Source organism: Bos taurus, chromosome 1 (genome assembly GCF_002263795.3).
Source record: "Bos taurus isolate L1 Dominette 01449 registration number 42190680 breed Hereford chromosome 1, ARS-UCD2.0, whole genome shotgun sequence".
Taxonomy (NCBI): Eukaryota; Metazoa; Chordata; class Mammalia; order Artiodactyla; family Bovidae; genus Bos; species Bos taurus.
In genome coordinates this window covers 97155568-97178641 of record NC_037328.1, presented here as the reverse complement: position 1 = coordinate 97178641, position 23074 = coordinate 97155568, and the positions used below count along the sequence as shown (strand labels likewise).

The 23074-nt window shown below is 40.9% G+C and overlaps 1 protein-coding gene and 1 non-coding gene across 3 annotated transcripts in view; one reads left to right on the top strand and one right to left on the bottom strand.

Annotated features, from left to right (window-relative positions):
* Positions 1 to 1411: 1411 nt before the first annotated feature.
* Positions 1412 to 1484, bottom strand: TRNAK-CUU (transfer RNA lysine (anticodon CUU)). The gene has a single exon. It is a non-coding gene; the product is annotated as a tRNA-Lys (tRNA).
* Positions 1485 to 15419: 13935 nt separating this feature from the next.
* PRKCI (protein kinase C iota) overlaps positions 15420 to 23074 on the top strand; it is a 70716-nt gene continuing 63061 nt past the window's right edge. Inside the window, exon 1 of one of the 2 annotated variants that reach the window (NM_001205955.1) lies at positions 15420 to 15654. In NM_001205955.1, the coding sequence (NP_001192884.1) occupies positions 15554 to 15654 (101 nt within the window). In that variant the 5' untranslated portion in view covers positions 15420 to 15553. The remainder of the gene's footprint in view (positions 15655 to 23074) is intronic. The other variant, XM_005201686.5, reaches the window with a different exon arrangement.

Genomic DNA, 23074 nt, shown 5'->3' with positions numbered 1-23074 from the left:
GAGAGTACGTCAAACAGCTTTGAAACGTTTACTTATTTTCATAAGATTTTGAAGTCAGTTAGGTTAAATTTGTTCTCATTTAATCTCTGAAAGGGAAATAAACACAGAGCAAGTTATATAACGGCTTTCAATTTTGCCATGGATTGCTTAGACTGGTGTGGCACTGCTCCCTACAATAAACAAGCACCTTCTTTTGCTGGAATCAGCTAAGGTTTGGTGCTGGTGGTGGTTTAGTCGCTAAGTCATGTCTGATTCTTTGCATAGCCTGCCAGGCTCCTCTGTCCATGGGATTCTCCAGGCAGGAATACTGAAGTGGATTACCATTTCCTTCTCCAGGGGATCTTCCCAACCCAGGGAATGAACCCAGGTCTCCCTCATTGCCAGGCGGATTCTTTACTTACTGAGCCACCAGGGAAGCATTGAGCAACTTCACTTTCACTTTAGGGCTTCCCTGGTGGCTCAGAGGATAAAGCGTCTCCCTGCAATGTGAGAGACTTGGATTTGATGGAGAAGGAAATGGCAACCCATTCCGGTGCTCTTGCCTGGAATATCCCACGGATGGAGAAGCCTGGTAGGCTACAGTCCATTGGGCCGCAAAGTGTCGGACATGACTGAGCAACTTCACTTTTATCAAAATGCTTCCTGAATCAAGCAATTAAAAGAGGAAGTCATGGAATAATCATTAGAAAATCATTTCTGGCAAATAGACCACATCAAGTGCCTCTAAGATATAGACATTGGTTTTACTTAATGAAATTAAAAATCTGTGTCCTTTCCTGAGGTCCCAGAGGTACTATTTTTGTCTCTTCTGAGCCATTCTTCCCTCTGCTTGCATCTTGTCTTCACATTCCTTTTCTCCCTAAAATTTCAGGTGATTTAAGACTAAATCCCAGGGAGGGAGGAGGGTTTGGGATGGGGAACGCATGTATGCCTGTGGCAGATTCATTTCGATATATGGCAAAACCAATACAATATTGTAAAGTTAAAAAATTAAATTAAATTTAAAAAAATAATTAAGTTATGAAAGTGAAAGTAAAAAAAATAATAAAGCATCCAAATAAATAGGTTTTTCTGTAAAAAAAAAAAAAAAGACTAAATCCCAGGACTAAATCCAAAGTACCTTTCTTGGCTTGCAGAATCTTTATTTTCGGACTCTGAAACACCTTCCTCTGCTTCCAACTGCCTTTATATTTAAGCCTCATTAAATTTTCTGACAGTCAGACTCAAGCTAGGCCTTTTCACTGCCCTACCATGACACTCAACATTAATCCACCTAAAAAAGAAATAAGGGGAGGATGAAGAAAGAAAGAGAAGGCTTCACTTGTGTTTTGGGGGATTTTTGGTTTGGTTGGTTGGGGTTTTTTTGTTTTTTGTTTTGTTCTGCCACAATGCGTGGCTTCTGGGATTTTAGCTCCCCAGCCAGGAATTGAACCTGGGTCGTCCACAATAAGAGTGTGGATTCCTAACCACTGGACCACTAGGGAATTCCCTACACTTATTAAATATAGCTGTTGCTCGGTATCCATGGGGGATAGGTTCTAGCACCCTCTTGAATACCAAAACCTGTGGATCCTCATTCTATAAAATGGTGTAATATTTCCATATAACCTATGTGCATCATTCTGTATAGTTTAAATCATGTCTAGATTACTTATAATACCTAATGCAATGTAAATGTTATGTAAATAGTTGTAAAGACAGTGTAAATGCTATGAAATAGCTGCCAGAGCACAGCAAATTCAAGTTTTGGTTTTTGGAACACTCTCTCTCTCTCTCTCTCTCTCTATATATATATATATCGAAGAAGGTAATGGCACCCCACTCCAGTACTCTTGCCTGGAAAATCCCATGGGCAGAGGAGCCTGGTAGGCTGTAGTCCGTGGGGTCGCGAAGAGTCAGACACGACTGAGCGACTTCACTTTCACTTTTCCCTTTCATGCATTGGAGAAGGAAATGGCAACCCACTCCAGTGTTCTTGTCTGGAGAATCCCAGGGATGGGGGAGCCTGGTGGGCTGCCATCTATGGGGTCGCACAGAGTCGGATACAACTGAAGTGACTTAGCTTAGCTTTTATATATATATATATATATATATATAAAAAATATATATAGTTGGTTGAATCTGTGGATTCAGAACCTGAAGATATAGAGGACCAACTTCCCTACTGAGTGCTTACATACAGCAAGCACTGTATATATGGGTTTGCTGTACATACCTAATTTGTACAACAAACCCATGAAGCAGGTATTATACTCCATTTTGCTGATGAGGATACACATTTTAGTGGGATTAAGTACCTGTCTAAGGTCCTACTGCTACTAAGTGGCAGGATTAGCTTTGGAACTGAAGTCCACCTGTGAGATACTTACTCTGGCCTCTTCCGTGCTGACCCTCTCCACCTACTGTAGTCATCAGCATTCTTCTTCAGATTCTGCTCAACCTTTTCTTCCTTTGGGCTTCGAAGCCTCCCCAAGACTCTCACAGTAGTCTATTTATAATCCTCTAACTATACTTGTATGTGCTGTGCTCAGTCGCTTCAGTTGTGTCCAACTCTTTGCAGCACCATGGACTGCAGCCTGCCAAGTTCCTCTGTCCATGGGATTTTCCTGGTAAGAATACTGGAGTGGGTTGCCATGCCTTCCTCCAGGGCATCTTCCTGACCCAGGGATCAAATCCATGTCTCCTGCAATGCAGGTGGATTTTTTATCTGCTGAGCCATTGGGAAAGCCCCTCTAATAATACTTAGCAGGTATTTGCTTTTAATTAAGATATAATTCACATAAAATTCATCTGTTTAAAGCATATAACAAAGTGTATGTTCACAATGTCATGTAATCATCACTAGTCTGTAATTCCAGGACATTTTCATCACCCCAGAAGAAACTCCAAGACCATTAAGCAATCATTGCCCATTTCCCATTTCCTCCAACTTCTAGCAACCATTAATCTCTTCCTGTCTATATAGATTGGTCTGTTTTGGACATTTAACATAAATGGAACCATACAATATGTAGCCTTTTGTGTCTGGCCTCTTTTTGCATAGCTTAGTGTTTTCAAGGTTTATCCACATTGTCAGGTGTCTCAGTACTTCATTCCTTTTTATTGCTGTTGTTTAATTGTAAATTATGTCGGACTCTTTTGCAACTGTTTTAGGGATGTACCACGTTTTGTTTATCCATTCTTCAACTATAATGGACATTTGGTCTGATTTCACAATTTAGCTACTCTGAATAATGCTTATATGAACATTTGTGAACTAGTTTTTGTGTAGACGTATGTTTTTATGGTTATAACCAAGTTCTCTTTGTTATATAACTAGCAAAGGAATTGCCGGATCTTATGGTAACTTTATGTTTAACATCTTGAGAAAATGTCAAACTGTTTTCCAAAGTTGCACTTCTTTGCATTCCCACCAGCAACGTATGAAGGTGCCAATTTCTGCACATTCTCTCCAACACTTGTTATCATCTGTCTTTTGATTACCATCAACCTAGTAAGTATGAAGTGATTGAGCTGCCCTTCCCTAATGACTAATAATAAATATTTTTCATGGTTTTTATGGCCATTTTTATGTCTTCTTTGCAGAAATGTATTTAAATTCTTTGCTCACAAAGAGAAACTGAATTGTATTTTTAGTTATAAGAGTTACTTACATATCTGAATGTGTGTGTGGTCGTATCTGACTCTTTGTAATGGGATGGACCACCAGGTTCCTCTGTTCATGGAATTTTCCAGACAAGAATACTGGAGTGGGTTGTCATTTCCTACTCCAGGAGATCTTCCCCAGCCAGGGGTCAAACCTCTTGAGTCTCCTGCATTAGCAGGCAAATTGTTTACCACTGCACTGCCTTATCAGACATCTGATTTGCAAATATCTCCCATTCTGTGAGAAGACTTTTCACTTTCTGGATGTATCCTTAAGAAATACCAGCATTTTTAATTTTGATGAAGTTCAATTTACCTTTTCTTTTGCTAGTTGTAGTTTTGGTGACAATCTAAGAATCCCTTACCTAATCTAAGGTCACAAAGATTTACTACTGTGTTTCTTTCTAAGAGTTTTATAATTTTAGTTCTTATACTTAAATCTTTGATCTATTTTGAGCTAAGTTTTCTAAATGGTTTAGATACAAGTCCAACTTCATTCTTTCATGTATAGATATTCAATTTTTTCAGCATCATCTGTTAAATTAACTCCAACCCCCTGCCCCTCAAAACTATTATTTTCCCTACTGAGTTGTGGGGAACTCTTTGCTCACAAAGAGAAACTGAATTGTCTTTTTTAGTTATGAGAGTTACTTATACATCTGAATGTGTATGTGGTCATATCCGACTCTTTGCAACGCAATGGACCACCAGGCTCCTCTGTTCATGGAATTTTCCAGGCAAGAATCCTGGAGCAGGTTGTCATGTGTGGAATTTTGTTTGTTTTTTTGGTTTACACTTTCTAAATTTTTATTTTGAAATAAAATAGATTTACAGGAGTGGAAGAGATGACAGAGAATATGTGTTTTTAAGTAAATATTGACACATATTTGTTAAGGTGAGCTCCTTGAGGGCAAGATTTTTTGCATTCCTACCTGCATGTCTCAGAGGGGACCATGACCTAGTAAACCCTAAGCAAACATGTTCAATGAATGAAAAGCTGATTTGAGAATCCTACCGTCAACTTCCAAATACCAAGTCCCATAGACTTTGTTAGGTGCTGGGAAAGTTTTATGTCAATACATGATGTCACAGTCTAGTAAGTTTTTCAGGGGTCCCAGAAGTTTCCAAGGGGTCCCAGAATCTTACAGTCTTAGACTGGAATGGGACTCGGAGATCATGAAGTGAAGTGAAAGTCGCTCAGTCGTGTCGATTCTTTGCGACCCCATGGACTATACAGTCCATGGAATTCTGTACAGAGATCATGAACCCTCTCATTTTCCATTTTCCAGGAAACGCAGAGCTTAAAAGACTAAAAGGCCTGTGGCCTATCTCATGTTAATTTGCCAGAGGATCCCAGATCTCTTTGAAATTACATTATGACTTTACAGCTTAACAAAGGATTTTTTTCAGTTAGTCCTCGATAAAGCATTTTTTCAGTTAGGCCTCGATAAAGTCCTCTCCCAATGAAAGACAACTACCTCTGTTTCATACCAGTCTTATCTTCTCAGATAACTGCTATCAGAGATTTAAAAAAAATTTTTTTCCACCTTAGTTGGGCATAATCACTCCTTTCTCTGAATTCTATAGCTATTATTTGCTCTTCCACAAATTAGCAATTTGTTTTGTACTGCCCTATTGCTTTAGATTTTTATGTAATCTTGAATTGTTATTTGTCACAGGTTTGTGTGTGAACTTCCTAAGGAGAGTACCCTAGCTAGAGCCAGGGGCAAAATTTGCATTTACATTTATTATATGACATTTAGAGCTTTGTACCTAGTGGACATGCAATAGATGTTTCCTGATATTATTTGTGTTTTTATATAATTCATTTTTAAAATAAGAAGCTATTAGGTTTAAAGTTTCATTCTGTTTTCCCCTAGAGGCTCAGGGCGAGAGGCTCAAAGTGATAAGTACCTTCTTTCCTGTGGACAATTGCTAGTGACCCTCTGCTTGTTTTTATAAAGGAATGGAGATACCAGAGAACTAATAATTAGTACACATACATATTTCAGGGCTTCCCTGGTGGCTCAGACAGTAAAGAATCTGCCTGCAACAAGGGAGACCTGGGTTCAATCCCTGGGTCAGGAAGATCCCATGGAGAAAGGAATGGCTACCCACTCCAATGTTCTTGCCTGGAGAACTCTATGGACAGATGAGCCTGGCAGGCTGCAGTCCATGGGATCACAAAGAGTTGGACATGCCTGCGTGACTAGCTTTCACTTTCAAGGTACATATTTAACTATTTCTTAATATTACTATTGAAAGTTTTAAAATCCTGCTAAAAGGATAAAGAAGATTTGTAGAATTCTCCTGAGAACCCAGTAAATTAAGCTATCCCTCAAGGGAACTTTGAGCTGTAGTTTTTAAATCACTGAGTCAGAAAGTAGAGAAAGAGGAACTTCCCTGGAGCTCCAGTGGTTAAGGCTTCCACTGCAGTGGGCACGGGCTTCAATCCTTGGTAGGGGGACGAAGATCCTGTGCCTCATGCGGCATGGCCGAAAATGAAAAGAGGAAGAAAAAAGAAAAAAGAGAGTAGAGAAAGAGATCCTGTTTCTCTTATCGCAAGCTTGCTTTCCAGTTACTAGGTAGAGGAAGAAGATGGAATAATCTAGACTCATGTTGAACAGTGTTGCAGAACATAACCATCTCACCTGGAATTGTTTGACAGAGGTAAAATAGAAAAGGTGGCTGAACAGAATGATAGGATATTCAGAACATGGTCTTGCACCTACTGGGACACAGTGAGCCTGTTAATGGATTATGATAAGAATAGATTATGTGTAGATTATAGTGATTCTCTAATAACAATGAATCCAGACAACATTTTAGCATGTGATTAGATCATGGAAAACAAAGAGAAAAGAAATAAAAACTAAGAATTTTGTGAAGTTAATTTTCTTTTCCTCATCCGCCAGAAACCAGTCCTTGTTTCAAATTCATGTTATGCTTAAGAATGGAAAACATTGGAACAATGATACAAATCATTGCCATTTCCATACTTTGGAGTTCATTTGTAAAACGAGGCTTAGATTTTTTGCTCTTCAAGCTGCTCTCAGGGAGACCAGCAGCATCAGACATTTTAAATCAGAATGTGCATTTTAACAAAACCCCAGGCCTAATTTTTATGTTTATCAGAGTTTGAGAAGCCAAAGTGACTCCCAGCTAGTTAATTCTACCATCCCATGATTCTTGTTGGAAGATTCCATGTTGGTAAAAGGAGACTCACTTTCTTAGGAGTCCTGTTTGACTTGAGTAAACAGATCGCTCAGCAAGTTGAACTAACTTTTCAGGTCATAGCTTTAACAAGGCAAAGCTGAAATAAAGACTTGCTCTGCTTGTTTGGTGTCATCAGCTTCCTTCCTCTGACACTAAGGTTAATCTTGTATCTAAGGGGACATAAACCAACAGAAAATTATTTCAATATAATTTAATGTTTGTGGAATACCAACAATTTTCTCAGTGCCAAAAAGAACTTGGAAGATAAGATTCCTGCTCTTGAGGCACCTAGGCAAGATGGTCACTTTGCTTCAAAAGTCTGTGATCTTATTTTCTTGGGCTCAAAAATCACTGTGGATGGTGATTGCAGCCATGAAATTAAAAGATGCTTGCTCCTTGGAAGAAAAGCTATGACAAACCTAGACAGCATATTAAAAAGTAGAGACATCACTTTGCCAACAAAGGTCTATCTAGTCAAAGCTATGGTTTTTCCAGTAGTCATGTACAGATGTGAGAGTTGGACCATAAAAAAGGCTGAGTGCTGAAGAACTGATGCTTTCGAACTGTGGTGCTGGAGAAGACTCTAGAGAATCCCTTGGACAGCAAGGAGAGAAAACCAGTCAATCCTAAAGGAAATCAACTCTGAATATTCACTGAAAGGACTGATGCTGAAGCTGAAGCTCCGATACTTTGTCCACCTATTGTGAAGAGCCAGCTCATTGGAAAAGACCTTGATGCTGGGAAAGGTTGAGAGCAGGAGGAGACGAGGCTGACAGAGGATGCAATGGTTTGATGGCATCACTGACTCAGTGGACATGAATCTGAGCAAACTGCAGGAGATAGTGAAGGACAGAGAAGCCTGGAGTGCTGCAGTCCATGGGGTCACAAAGAGTCAGACACGACTGAATGACTGAAGAATAACATGGATTGATTCATAATTTGTTATTATCCAGGATGGGGAGCCATACCAATTCAGTAAAATACCTCATGCCTAAGTCTTAGGGTGATAAGCACAGTGTGAAGGTAAGCTAACAGATAGCTTTATCTCTGAAGTGCTGTTCCCTTTGACATTGTACATGTGATTAAGCAGCCCAAAATCATTACAGGCTATGAGCCCTGCTTTTTCCCTTGATTTCTCTGTGGCCCAAAATAGGATGTGGTTTAATTCAAGGTCAGCAGAAATTCGATATGAAAAGATTTGAGTCCAGTGAGAAATAGGTGGAGGTGGTAGAGAAAATGAGCTAGTCCTCCGTGAGAGGGGAGAGGGGTTGGCAACCTTGTAGGGGAGAGGAATTTACTCCAGAGACTGAGACAGAACTCAGTTATTGAAGGAAGCCAGTGCTGGGGTTCTGAGCTGCTGGAGTGGGAAGAATTTATTAGATAAACTTACATTTTCAATTGGAAATGCCATCCTCAAAAACAGGTTTGCCTTTTCAAATTGGAGGGTAGCTTACATTTAATGGTTGATTATTGTTAGGGACAGCATACTTGGTATGCCAACATCATTAAACTGATACTTCTAAAAGAAGGCTGTATATTTTTGTTGTTCTTAAAGTTTTTTTTTCAGTATTTATTTATTTGACTGTGCCAAGTCTTAGTCGAAGCATGTGGGATCTAGTTCCCTGACCAGGGATTGCACCTGGATCCCCTGCATTGGAAACACAGAGTTCTAGCCACTGGACCACGAGGGAAGTCCCAAAAGTTTTTGTTTTTTTTTTTTTTGATGCAGGCTTTTTCAACCTGTCATTTACTAGTCAACTTTGTGCTGTTCAGTCAAGCCAGACAGAAGTGGATTCTTCTGGTTCCTGAAGAAGACGAGGTAGCACTCAAGAGCTGTTATAATCATTCTTTGTCATTTACTGGTGCAGAGTTTCCCATCTGCCTTGTTCTTCTCTTCATTGGTATATGTCCTGATATCCTATCTGGATTGTAACTTTCTTAAAAGAAGGAGAGAGCATAGTGACTGCACCAATAAACCCTATAGGAGTTAATTATGTTGAGATTTCTCAGACCTCTTTGGCTATTCAGTAACTTTCATTAAGTACATGTTTGGGTTTACCTCATTTATTCATTTATTTTGCTGACTCCTCTGCTTCATGGGACTCTCCATTGATAGTTCATTAAAACAAAGCCGTTTTATTTCAGGCAAAACAAATTAAGGCTCAAACTGTTATATGTCATTATCTGTAGTGTGGGAGTGAGACTGGGGAAGGGCAGTGGAAATAAATGTATGTGGCTGGAGTGAAGGGAGTATCCAGATAAAGCGGGTGATGTCAATAGGGCCGTGAAAGGGTATAAGAGAAAGAAGGGCGAAGGGGAGTCATGGGGGTATTGTTTGCTATCTATGCTAACTCAGTAAAGTTAATTAACAGAATACAAACTAAACTCTCTCACTAACTTCAGCTGTCAGGACTCCTATCAGGAGTTTGGGTCATGACTGCTGCTCTTCAAGGTTAAGTAAAACAATTAATGTGATACTGCTGCTGCTGCTAAGTTGCTTCAGTCGTGTCCGACTCTGTGCGACCCCATAGATGGCAGCCCACCAGGCTCCCCTGTCCCTGGGATTCTCCAGGCAAGAACTCTGGAGCGGGTTGCCATTTCCTTCTCCAGTGCAGGAAAGTGAAAAGTGAAAGTGAAGTCGCCCAGTCATGTCCGACTCTTAGACTACCAGGCTCCTCCATCCATGGGATTCTCCAGGCAAGAGTACTGGAGTGGGGTGCCATTGCCTCCTCCGAATGTGATACTATTAGGACACAATTACATAGGACCTGTGTCTGTCATTTATTCCTTCAGCAGGTTATTTCTGGACATATGGACAAGCATTCTGATAATGACAAAATGAGAGAATGTTGGACAAAAATATTTTAAATCCCTTAAGCTGATGGATTTGAGCATTAATTACTTTTTTTTCAATTAAAATAATTGTAGTAAGCCAAAAGTAGGTATCATTCAGGTCATTCAGCCCAATATTTATCTCCACAGGTCATAAAGTCTGTCCAAATGGTCAGGACTTGCAGTTTAAACACTTTTCTCCCCTTTTAGTGACATTATCACATACTTAGTAAAACCACTAAAGAATGGTAAGTTAAGGAAGGCAGGTTTTCAAAACTGCAGGTGTTAATAAGCACCATTTTAAGTATTGGGGTGGCCAAAAAGTTCGTTCCAAACAAACTTTTTGGCCAACTCAATACAACAGAAAGAAAAAGGACTGTCAGAGGCTTTTTCAGAATGTCTACCATTGACTTTCCATTTTTGGATCATATGATTCTCAGTTGAGAAACAGAAATCAAAGATCCAGCAGCAGGATTTATCACCTGACATAAAGAACATGGCACACAAATTTTCATATTTGATTTTGGCTTCAGAGCACACTGGCGGGGCTCGTTAAGATTGAACAGGAGTCTGCTCTCTGTGTCTGCATCTCCACTGCTGCCTTGCAAATAGGTTCATCGGTACCATCTTTCTAGATTCCACACGCATGCGTTAATACACAATATTTGTCTTTCTCCTTATGACTTTCTTCAATCTGTATAGAATAATAGAATACAGTAGAGAATAATGTAATATGGAAACATATACATTACCATGTTTAAAATAGATATCAAGTGGGAATTTGCTGTGTGACACAGGGAGCTCAACCCAGTGCTCTGTGACAACCTAGAGGGGTGGGATGGGGTAGAGGTGGGAGGGGGTTTAGGAGGGAGGGGACATATGTATACCTGTGTTTGATTCATGGCTATATGGCAGAGGCCAACACAATATTGTAAAACAATTATCCTCTAATTAAAAAAAAAATTGAATATAAAGGTCTACCTATTCTGATTAGACGTTTTCTTGCTAGCTCAGTCTGTAGAAAGGAAGCCAAATTTCCCTAAAGATATGATTAATGTGATGCTAGGTTCCTTTTAAACCCTTTTACAGAGTCCCGTTTTCTTTAAACTGAGATAGTGTCTCATGTTCTGTTACTAAAAATGACATAATCTCTACACCCTGATCATCCTATATGTTTAACTGTGTGTGCTTTATCTAATTTTAATTACATCAAATTGACTTTAAAAGTTAATGTCATAGCACTTCCAGAATGGACACATGAGTAGCTCCCTTATATTCTCCCCAATGCAACAACCCTAACTGGTAGAAATTATAAATAAAAAAACAACCACTGGATCAGACTGTGAAACAATTTTATGCCCCAGTTCAGTTCAGTTCAGTCGCTCAGTCGTGTCCGACTCTTTTCGACCCCATGAATCGCAGCACACCAGGCCTCCCTGTCCATCACCAACTCCCAGAGTTCACCCAAATCCACGTCCATCAAGTCAGTGATGCCATCCAGCCATCTCATCCTCTGTTGTCCCCTTCTCCTCCTGCCCCCAATCCCTCCCAGCATCAGAGTCTTTTCCAATGAGTCAACTCTTCGAATGAGGTGGCCAAGGCATTATCAAAAACACTGGAGCAATCAGTTGCCAGTTAGTGGAGGCTAACATCTGGGAGCTAAACCCCAGCCAAAAGCTTGATAGGGAGTTGAGGAGAAGAGACAAAGAGAATCAGACTAAAATCACTGTCATCCCCCAGGGGAGGGACCAGGAGTCGGGGTGACAGTGTGCATGCGAAAGCTACACCCTCTGAGGAGAGATACTAGAGGCTGCACACTGTGGAGGAAACAGACTCTAGTGACCTAGTCTGGTCAACTCAAAAACAAACAAGCAAACAACCACAGCCACCAAGGAGCTGATTTGGACCAGTCTTCAGAGTTGCTGCAGTGTAAAGGTATGGTTTGCAACAACAACAAAAACAACATGAGACACACAAAGAAACAGGCAATGTGACCCATACACACCGAAACTGTCTTTGAAAGGACATGTATGGGAGAAGGCAATGGCACCCCACTCCAGTACTCTTGCCTGGACAATCCCATGGGCGGAGGAGCCTGGTGGGCTGCAGTCCATGGTGTCGCTAAGAGTCAGACATGACTGAGCGACTTCACTTTCACTCTTCACTTTCCTGCATTGGAGAAGGAAATGGCAACCCACTCCAGTGTTCTTGCCTGGAGAATCCCAGGGAAGGGGGAGCCTGGTGGGCTGCTGTCTATGGGGTCACACAGAGTCGGACACGACTGAAGTGACTTAGCAGCAGCAGCAGTATATAAGACATAGCAGACAGAGACTTCAAAGCAGCAGTTATAAATACATTTTAAAAACTAAAAGGGGTCTTCCCTTGTGGCTCAGTAGTAAAGAATCCACCTGCCAAGGCAGGGGACACAGGTTTGATCCCTGGTCTGGGAAGATCCCACATGTCTCAGGACAACTAAGCCCAGGCACCACAGCTAGTGAGCCAGTGCTCTAGAGCCCACGAGCCTACTTGACTACTGAGCTCAGGCACAGCAACTACTGAAGACCATGCACTTAGAGCCTGTGCTTCACAGCAAGAGAAGCCACTGCAGTGTGAAGCCCGTTTGCTGCAACTAGAGAAAGCCTGCATATATTAATAAATACCCAACACAGCCAGAAAAAAATTTAAAAAAAACTGAAGGAAACCAGTTTCTATTCTGCTTATGAGTAGATTCAAAATTCTTCAACAAAATATTAGCAAACTGAATCTAGCAACATACAATACAAAAAGGATATGTCATAACCAAGAGGGATTTTTCCCAGGAATGCAAGATTGACTTACATCCAAAAATTAGTGTAACGTATCACATCAATCGGAGAAGGCAATGGCACCCCACTCCAGTACTTTTGCCTGGACAATCCCATGGGCGGAGGAGCCTGGTGGGCTGCAGTCCATGGTGTCGCTAAGAGTCGGACATGACTGAGCGACTTCACTTTCACTCTTCACTTTCCTGCATTGGAGACGGAAATGGCAACCCACTCCAGTGTTCTTGCCTGGAGAATCCCAGGGAAGGGGGAGCCTGGCGGGCTGCCGTCTATGGGGTCGCACAGAGTCAGACACGACTGAAGTGACTTAGCATAGCATAGCATAGCATCACATCAATAGGATAAAGCACAAAACTACATGATAATCTCAATAGACACAGAATACTACTACTACTACTAAGTCACTTCAGTCGTGTCCGACTCTGTGCGACCCCATAGACGGCAGCCCACCAGGCTCCCCCGTCCCTGGGATTCTCCAGGCAAGAACACTGGAGTGGGTTGCCATTTCCTTCTCCAATGCATGAAGGTGAAAAGTGAAAGTGAAGTTGCTCAGTCGTGTCCGACTCTTAGCAACCCTATGGACTGCAGCCTACCAGGCTCCTCCGTCCATGGGATTTTCCAGGCAAGAGTACTGGAGTGGGGTGCCATTGCCTACTCCGAGACACAGAATAAGCACTAAACAAAACCCAACACTCTTCATAATAAAAATAGGCAAAAAATTAGGAATAGAATGGAACTTCCTTAACCTGATACAAGACATCTACAAAAAAAAATCCAGAGCAATAATCACATCTAATGGTGAAAGACTAAAACTATCCACAGAAGACTGAGAATAAGACAAGAATGTTCACATACTTCTCTATTCAACATAATACAATAGCTTCTAGCTAATGCAATCAGACAAGAAAAATAAAAGATATACAGATTGGAAAGGGAGATGTTAGTCTATTTGTATTCTTAAATGGCATAATCTTGTACAAAGGAAATTCTAATGAATTTATCAAAATACTATTAGAACTAATGAATGAATGCAGTAATCCAACCCAGGATTCAGATATATACCAAATTGATTGTATTTCTATACACTAGCAATGAATAATAAAAAATAGTATTAGGATGGGAATGTAAGTTGGCAAAGCCACTATGAACACCAGTCGATGTTAACAATGTTTTAATGATGTTAAAAAATGCTGATGTAGGCTTCCCTGGTGCTTGGTCTAGTGATTAAGAATCTGCCTACCAATGCAGAGCACACGGTTCAATCCCTGGTCCAGGAAGAGCCCACATACAGAGGGAGCAACTAAGAGCCAGAGCCACTGCTCTGCAGCAAGAGAAGCCACAGCAGTGAAAAGCCATCACACCTCAACGAGGAGTAGCCCCTGCTTGTTGCAACTACAGAAAGTCCCCAAGCAGCAACAAAGACCCAGTGCAGCCATAAATAAATAAATGATGATGCATGGCTAGTTGGATGGCTTGACTGATTGGCTAAATATTCATTGTGCACCTGTTCCATGCAAGGGCAATATACAAGGGCCAAGATATGGGGAAAGCAGAAGGAAGAAAAGTCAAGTCTTCCATCATACCTTCTAACTGAGTTTCTTCATTACATTTATTATTACATTTGTTACATATATTGTACTACATTCTTTCCATAAAAGACGCTATGCTGCTGCTGCTGCTGCTAAGTTGCTTCAGTTGTGTCCGACTCTGTAAGACCCCATAGACGGCAGCCCACCAGACTCCTCCGTCCCTGGGATTCTCCAGGCAAGAACACTGGAGTAGGTTGCCATTTCCCTCTCCAATGCGTGAAAGTGAAAAGTGAAAGTGAAGTCGCTCAGTCGTGTCCGACTCTTCGCGACCCCACGGACTGCAGCCTACCAGGCTCCTCCATCCATGAAATTTTCCAGGCAAGAGTACTGGAGTGGGTTGCCATTGCCTTCTCCGAAAAGACGCTATCAGTTCAGTTCTGTTCAGTCGCTCAGTCGTGTCCGACTCTGCGACCCCATGAATCGCAGCATGCCAGGCCTCCCTGTCCATCACCAACTCCCGGAGTTCACTCAGACTCACGTCCATCGAGTCAGTGATGCCATCCAGCCATCTCATCCTCTGTCGTCCCCTTCTCCTCCTGCTCCCAATCCCTCCCAACATAAGAGTCTTCCAATGAGTCAACTCTTCGCATGCTGAGCCCTTAATCAAATTCTTTCCCAAAAAGGTACTGTATAATTGAGATGATTTATGCAATTGGAAGGGGAATTCAGCAGAGAAGAAAGTCTAGACTGTGACGAATCCCAATCATTTCCAATGTCCTCGGATACCCAAGGTGGATTCAGGATTTGCACGCCAAAGTCTCCTGGGGCACGAGCCGGAGACAGACAGAAGGCGGGGCTCTCTACTCGTAAGGAACCTCAAGTCCCAGAATTCCACCGGGACTCCAAATCCCAGAAACCCGCACTCCAAATCTTCTCCGAGTCCCCAGTCGGCTGACCGCGGACGCGACCAAGTTAGGAAACTGGGGTGAGATGCCGCAGCACTTGTCTCCAACCATATTTGTAGGGAGGGCTTTTTACAGAAGTATAGTATTTGAATCTTCACGTTCTCTCAGTTACAGCTCCCACAAAAGGCCCCCTGCCGGGGAATCTGATATGATGTTCAGCACCACCCCCATCCTCCCTCCCCTTTGCCTTACTCCCGTAAGAATGGTTCAGCCGGACATTGAGGCTCCTTGATTTGGATCAATGGTTGCACCCGCCCTCCCCCGGAATGTGGGCCTTTGGAGCGAGCGAGGTGGGAGGGACGGAGGCGGGAGGCGTGCAGGGCCCGGGCGGTCGTAGAGGCAGAGTCGGCCGCCGGCGGTGGGAGGAGCCGTGCGGTTCCGGCTGCCCAGGCGAGGCGACACTTGGGTCCGCGCCGCGGGCGGGGACGACAGGTAGGCGAAAGGGCAGCCGCGGCTCCGCGGGAGGCTCGAGGTGCGGAGTCCCCTGCGGCGCCCGGCGCGCCCCCCGTACCCTCGGCCTCCGGCGAGGCGGGGGAATAAGGAGATGCCGACCCAGAGAGACAGCAGCACCATGTCTCACCCGATCGCAGGCGGCGGCATTGGGGACCACTCTCACCAGGTCCGGGTGAAAGCCTACTACCGCGGGTGAGTGTCCTGCGGTGGGGGTGGCAGGGGTGGAGAAAGACCAGCTCGGCTTGGCCTGGAGGAGGGGCGAATGTGGGGCTGGAGATGTGGGAGGAATGGTTTGGGCGGGCTAGTCGGGGGGACTCGGGATGGATGACCGAGTGAGTGGTTGGGGGAGGAACACCGGGCACTGGATGGGGACACCACCACCCAGTGGTGGTGCAGGACGCCCTGGAACCGCACGGCTGAGAATCCTGAGTAGGGTCCAGGGGAGGAGCCTTGGAGTAAGTAGGTCCCCCTGGTGGGTTTGAGAGACTCGCCTACTAAGATTTACAAAGAGCTTTACGTCTTTTAAGTCTGGATGTATTGGGAGTTGAGAGTTGATTCTGAGTGATGCCTTAGTTAACTAAGTTTACTATTAGGTTTTAAAGACGGAATTGCTTCCGTTTGCTGACCCTTTTGATTACCAGCAGGCCTATAGCCTCTGGTTTTCTAAGTCAGATTTGTCTTGTTCCCGACATGTATCAGGAATATGATCAGGCTGCCAGTATATTAGACGTAGGGGTTATATTTGAGTAAAGTTGATGTGTTTTCAGGGATATGCATTAGGTACTAGGTCTCGCCTAGGTTAGGTTGTGTATGTGTAAATTAAAATTCGTGAACTCTTCTTTGTCAGTGTTGCTTTAAGTCTTTTCTTTTTTTTAAGTCTTGTCCGATAGGGTGAGATACTGGAAGAAGAGAAGAGGGTGAGAATAAGCAGTTTTAAAATCTGTGATCTTTACTCATATTATCACCTAAGTTACAACTACTGTGGTTACCAAAAATAACCCAGTCCTAAAATCACAGTATTAAATCATATTCCATAATCAGTAATCTGAAGTGTCCCCCTTCCTTTGAGTTCCGTTGAGGTGTGAAATTTTTTTTGAGATAATTACATTTAGGAACATTAGAAAGCTGAACTGTTAGTGTGAACTTAAAGATTTGAAACTGAGGGCTAACAGAAAACCCAACTTCTGTGGCCTGTCGTAACTGCTTGTCCAAGCAGAAGTAAATTGCTTAAAAAAAAAAACAAAAAAACTCAAGCACTAGGAGGTTTGAAACTGCAGTGCATACTTTTACATTCCTGAGAGGATCAGTGAAGATAGCAAACTTTCAAAATGCCTCCCTTGTTTTGATTTCAAAGAAAATATAAGCTCCTATGTGTCTTACTGATTTGATAAAAGGATTTATTATTTTGTTTGCTGCAGTGAAGCCTCGGACTCTGTTTATTAGCTTGACTGTATTCAGGAGTAGTTAAAGGAGTTATTTTGGACAGTAACCGTGGTTTTGCTTAAATTGATCAAGGAAGTCTTGATTTGAAAACAGTAGCTCTGTACTTTGCACTGGAAAAAAATTGCTTTGTTTCCTTTACCTTATCTTTGACAGATGAGATATTTCACTTTAGAATCTGCTCTCTTTTATAAAGTTGACAGCCTGTGAGTTGTTAGGTACAGAGAATGAAATATAGTACATTTTCTTTTTTTATAGTGTCTGATTATTGACAATTTTAAAAAGCTAGATTTACACACACACACACACACACACACACACACACACACAGTAGGAACGGGCAAATTGTTCAAAAATATAAAATGAAAAGTGTTCCCCATCCAGTCTTCCCAACCTCAAGAGTTAACTATTATTGATAGTTCATTTCTTGTTCTTCTGGAGATTGCCTTTATTTCTTATTTTAAAGTTTTATACTTCCGTTGTGTGATTTATCAGCTTTAGATGGTATCTAGCGATTCCTTCCTCTGAAAGATGATAAACTGGGTACACCCTACCCTCTGCTTCCTTGCTCCCCTGTGCCTCTCATATTTATTGTTAAACTATTGTTTTTAGTTCACCGGTTTACTTTTCTGACTCTTGATGTTAAATTTAGGTAGTTTTCAATGATTCCAACTATGAAACATGAAAATAGTGCTTCTTCCTTTTTTCTCCTGTTTTTATTAGTTTGACAACTGCAAATAGGCCTCGTGCTTAATTGCTCAGTTGTATTGGACTCTTTGGATAGTCCAAAGAGCCCATGGATAGTAGCCTACCAGACTCCTCTGTCCATGGAATTTTCCAGGCAAGACTACTGTTTGCCATTTCCCTCTCCAGGGGATCTTTCCTACCCAGGGATCGAACCAGTGACTTCTGCCTTGACAGGCTGATGTTTTACCACTGATACCATACAGGCCCAAACAGGCCTCTGCTGCTGCTGCTGCTAAGTCACTTCAGTCGTGTCCGACTCTGTGTGACCCCATAGACGGCAGCCCACCAGGCTCCCCTGTCCCTGGGATTCTCCAGGCAAGAACACTGGAGTGGGTTGCCATCTCCTTCTCCAGCGCATGAAAGTGAAAAGTGAAAGCAAAGTCACTCAGTTGTGTCCGACTCTTCGCCACCCTGTGGACTGCAGCCTACCAGGCCCCTCCGTCCATGGGATTTTCCAGGCAAGAGTTCTGGAGTGGGGTGCCATTGCCTTCTCCTTGCAAAGAAATCTAAGTCTGCTCTACTTTAGAATGTAGGTACTGCTCTATTTTTTTTTTAAAAAGGAGGATAAGGACTTATAACCCTATTAATGCTTGACTAAAATGTCTCCAAGACACTCAGTGTAAAATTTTTTTTTGCTTATTTTTAAAAACCTATGAATTTTGATTAGTAGTTAATCAACCTCTTGCCGTTTAGTGCCTTTATTCAATGAAAGCTTTCTAATAGTGCCTTCATTTCAAGCCTCATTTGAAGACAACATCAGCACTCCAAATTGTTCCAATTTCTGACCTCTGAAATTAGATCTGTTAAGATTATATGTTTATTAACAATAGCCCAAACTGATGGTTCTTATATTGTGTAGTCAGCTGCTCATTACTACAGATGAAACTAAAATGAGTCACCAATGAGGATAGTTAAATAAACAGGTTGGCTGTCTAGAACACCTGCCTGGTTTTTAAATAGAAAATTCTTCCCTTACCATCAAGAAGTGTGAGGACAATCTGCATATGAAAAAGTTTCTTTTCTTTCACATCATGAGAACAGCTGTTATGGGAGAGTTTTCCCCTTATCCCCTTCTAATAATATTTCTTTCCAGTGAATATTGAAATCTTGGAATAACCAGAATTTTTTAGTGAATGAATTGCTGCCCCTTTCAATGATGTTTAGTGTTCTCATGTTAAATTTGTTCTTAGTGGAACTGTGCTGTCTCCCTAGATATAAAAGATATTTAATTAGCCCTTTTCGAGTTTTTAAGCAGAAGATTAATAGCCCTGAGAATGTGAGTTTATTGGATACCACCTAAGAGTGCCTGTCTCCTGGCCTGTACTCCTCTTCCCATGAGCTTGTCACTGAGTAGCCTGCCTTTCTTCAATCATTACCTACTGTTAGTTTGGAGGAGGAGAAACAGGTTTTGTGGGTTAGTGGTAGATTGCCATTGTGTGTGCTATCCTTATATAAAGTTACTGGATATTACGGGGTAGAATTTAACAAGAAAATATCTGGACTACTCATTTCCTTGCATAATAAACATAAGAGAAATTTTGCGAAAAGCTTTGTAAACCTCCGCTGTTGAGCAGTTACGAATCCAGAGGATTCTTTCAGTGCACAACTATAAACAAAATGGGATGAGCTCCTTACATATTTGGAAAGTATAGCTGGTTCAGTGACGAAGTATGCAGGATTTTCTCACTGTGGACAAGTCTTGGCAAGACGTGTTTTTAAAAGTATTACAAAACAATTTTAGAGATATACTTCCAGTATGGGTTCTAAGGAAATAAGAATGATATATTGAGTTGAAAGTTAGGGGAAGGTCAGTTATTGGTCCTAGACTGTCTGGCCCGGCACCTGAGCAGAGGCAGCAGATCCATAGCTTCACCAGAGAGAGAGAAAGGGCATGGTGGCCTGCTGCCAAACCCAAAACAACCCTCTCAGAAATTTGGATTAGATAATGTGGAGATAAACTGCTTGTCAGCAGCGAGGACTGAAGCTGAAGAGTTACCAGAGAGGCTGGTGAGGCCAGGCTTGCCATATGCAAACTGAAGGGCTGAGGAAACGAGAAGAAAAAGTGATGTTTCTTGATAGCTTTCTAATACAGCTCCTGGACCCTCTTTCCAAGATTACTTGAGTGTTTGTTTCTTTCATGGTTCAAATGAGCCTAATCAAAACACAGATTTTAGAAAACCCAATCTTGTTTAGGATTTCACATTTTACCAAAGTGTGTTTCAACTCAGTTTAATAAATACTGTTGAACAATTACTCTGAGCCAGGTACATGGTACCAGAGTGGTCACAGAGGATGTCGAGGTGGGTATAAGGCTCTGCCCTTGAGGAACCGAGAGACTTATAGGAGGAAAGACTTTAAAAAGTTCATAAAGCGGTGTGTGTGTGTATGCGTATGTGTGTGTTTATATGTATGGATGGCTCTTGAGGAGGAGTTTGGGTTGAGGGAAGCCCTCCTAGAGGATGCGGTGTTTGAGGCTATTAAAGGATAAGTTTGTTTGTCTGGTGGACTACGATGTTGGGTGGGAGGTCATTCCAGGCATTGCACAGCTGCATGATATGCTTGGGGAGTTAAGATGGATTTAGTTGTTAGTCCCATAGTCATTTCTCATTAGGACATAACGTGTGTAGTGGGCACTGATAAGTGAGCTAGTAAGAAGGTTACAGGCACTGGATGAGGAAGACTCGAATATCATACTTTGGACTTCAGACTATTTCTCATTGGTGAAGATTTTAAGTAAGGGATGTAGGATTTAGATTTTTATTTTAGAAAGATCACTCTTAGAACCAGTGTAGTAGATTAATGAGCAATGGATGAAACTTTATCTGGAGGCTTTGGAAGGAGTCCAGGTGAGAGATTCTGAGATGGAAAAGAGGATGTGGATTTGGGGTGATTTCAGGGGGTGGAATCATTATGAATTAGAGAGTGATTGCTTGTGGAAAAGAGAGAGGGTCTGAGTCTGACTTGGATTTTCTCATTTGGAGAGACTAGGAAATAGAGAAAGAAGAGATTTATTAGAGAAGGTAATTAATTCCCTGGAACAAGTAATCAAAATTTGCTTTGGGGGCATCCAGGTGGAAATGTCCAGAAGCAATTGAACAGCTGTTTCTTGTGTGCCTGCTCTGTGTCCCCAGCATTGTACGTGACAGACAGCTAACCTATGTAGGAACATGGCTGAGAAGAATGATAGGAACAAAAATGCCACCAGCAGCCGACTACAGATCATAAAGACGAGGCACCAGAGTTAATTTTTAAAATACAGAAATATATAAAGTAGAAAGTTCCCTCATAACCTCTCACTCTCACTTCCTGGGGGGGGCATTGTTAACAGTTGGGGATATTCTACATCATATCAATGTATTATATGTATACATATACACACACGTTTATTTTTCCTATAAATGTGTTCACATGTTTATATGTGTTTCTGTACCTTGAGTTTTTTCATTCATGATCACTTTTCCATGTCGGGATAGACAGATAAGCAGGCAGATACACATAGAGCAATCTGCCTCTTTCTGTATAATTGGCACATAGTCTTGCATACTATTGTTACACCATAATTTATATAATCTTTTTTTCTGGTTGATGAATTTTCATTAAATTGCTCTATTAAGTCATGTTGAAGGAATATCCTTATATTTAATATATATTCTTGCATGGTTGAAGATATGCCTATTTTAAAACTTGATATTGTCCTCCAAAAATCTCAATTGACGTTCCCAATAACAGTGTACAAATGAAGTATTTTTCCTTATGATTCCATTACATCTTATCGGTCTTTTAAATTCTTGCAAATACAATTGGCAAAAAACGCTAATTTTTTTTAAACAATATTGAGAAGTAGATATCATTTCTATTTTATGGATGATAATACTGAGGCTTAGTAAACCACAATACAAAGTTGAGTCTTACTCTTCAGAGAAGTTTCCCTTTGCCCTGTTAATATATTGATGGGCCTTTTTGAGATTACTTTTTCTTTATATTCAAATTCATATTTCATAGTTCTTTTCTATCTCCTTGACTATTAAAATATAGATGTTGCATTTTGGCTTTCTTATAATTAACAATTAATTTGAGGGATGATACTTTGAGATGGTACAAATATTTCCTCACCACCTTTTACCCAGTGGTATTACATCCATGGATAATCGTGCCTAAATCTATTATATTGGTGAACACAAGTAAAAATTTTTTTCTGATTCTGCTATATTTAATTTAGGAAAAAAGCTTATGTTGAAATAGCGAAAGGACTGAATATGGTTTGTTTTTTTTTTTTCAGGTTTTTTTTTTAAAGCAGTTAGTCCTAAGGAAAAGCTTTAGATTCTTTATTTTAGAACATAGGAACATAATGAATGCTTAAAACTGTTTGACTGGTGAAGCACAGTTAAAAATGCTTTTATTCTTTTCTTTTTTAAATTCAGCTAAAACTATATCTAAATTTACCATTTTGGGCATCTTTGTGGTAAAGCAGACTGTATTGTTGAAGACCAGTGGTAAGCTAATTTATGCCAACACTGAAGTTAAAACCAGGAAAAAAAAATCTTCCATGGATAATTTGTTTTGTACCTTAGAAGTAATATCTTTATTTTGCAGTTTATTTTTAGTTTTGGTACTATAATAAGAATCTGGTGATTGTGGGATAAATGAACATGGTGCTTACCCAATTGCTTAGAGGGGTATTTATAAAAAAAAAGTCCCTTAAAGGTTTTAGTTCCTGGAACTTAAGGAGTGGCAGTTGATGAAGCCTGACTGCTTCACTGAGTCTCTTTAGGATGTATGTACTTATGATTTCTAAAGGATTTTTAAAGCATGTTTTAAAAGTATTTGCACAGTCTGGTAAATATTTTACAGGTCTTGAAAAATAAAGTTTCTGAAAAATCTGTATTATTTACAAATATGCTTCCATAGTGTTAATTGTAACTATGAGTGAACTTTAATAAGAAACTCATATTTTGATGACACCTGATCATACTAATTTCTTCTCTTTGCATTCAAAGAGATAATGTCACACTTGTTCTTTGCCAGGGAAGTTCAGCGAAAGCCTTTTCTTCTCTTCTGATTTAGTTCTAAAATGTATTCTCCCAATCCTCACCCCCTCATAATAGTAACCTGGGGGATAATTTGAAAGAAAGATTGCTTTAAGGTAAACAAGTTGCCTTTTAATGTCACTAGAGGAAGAAACTATTTTCTGCTTTAATTTTCTTTTTGAAATACACACTTTAAAAATAATTAGAACAATAATTTTATTTATGTATAACAGTAATTTAAAATTTGTTTTATATTTTATTTATATTTATTTTATTACAGAGTAACATGTGTCATAAAATCATACCTTTACATGGTAGAAAAATTAATAATAATCTATGCCATTCAGAAGGGTTTCAATATTTACAAAGTACCTCTTCTTTCTATCTCTTGTCTCCTC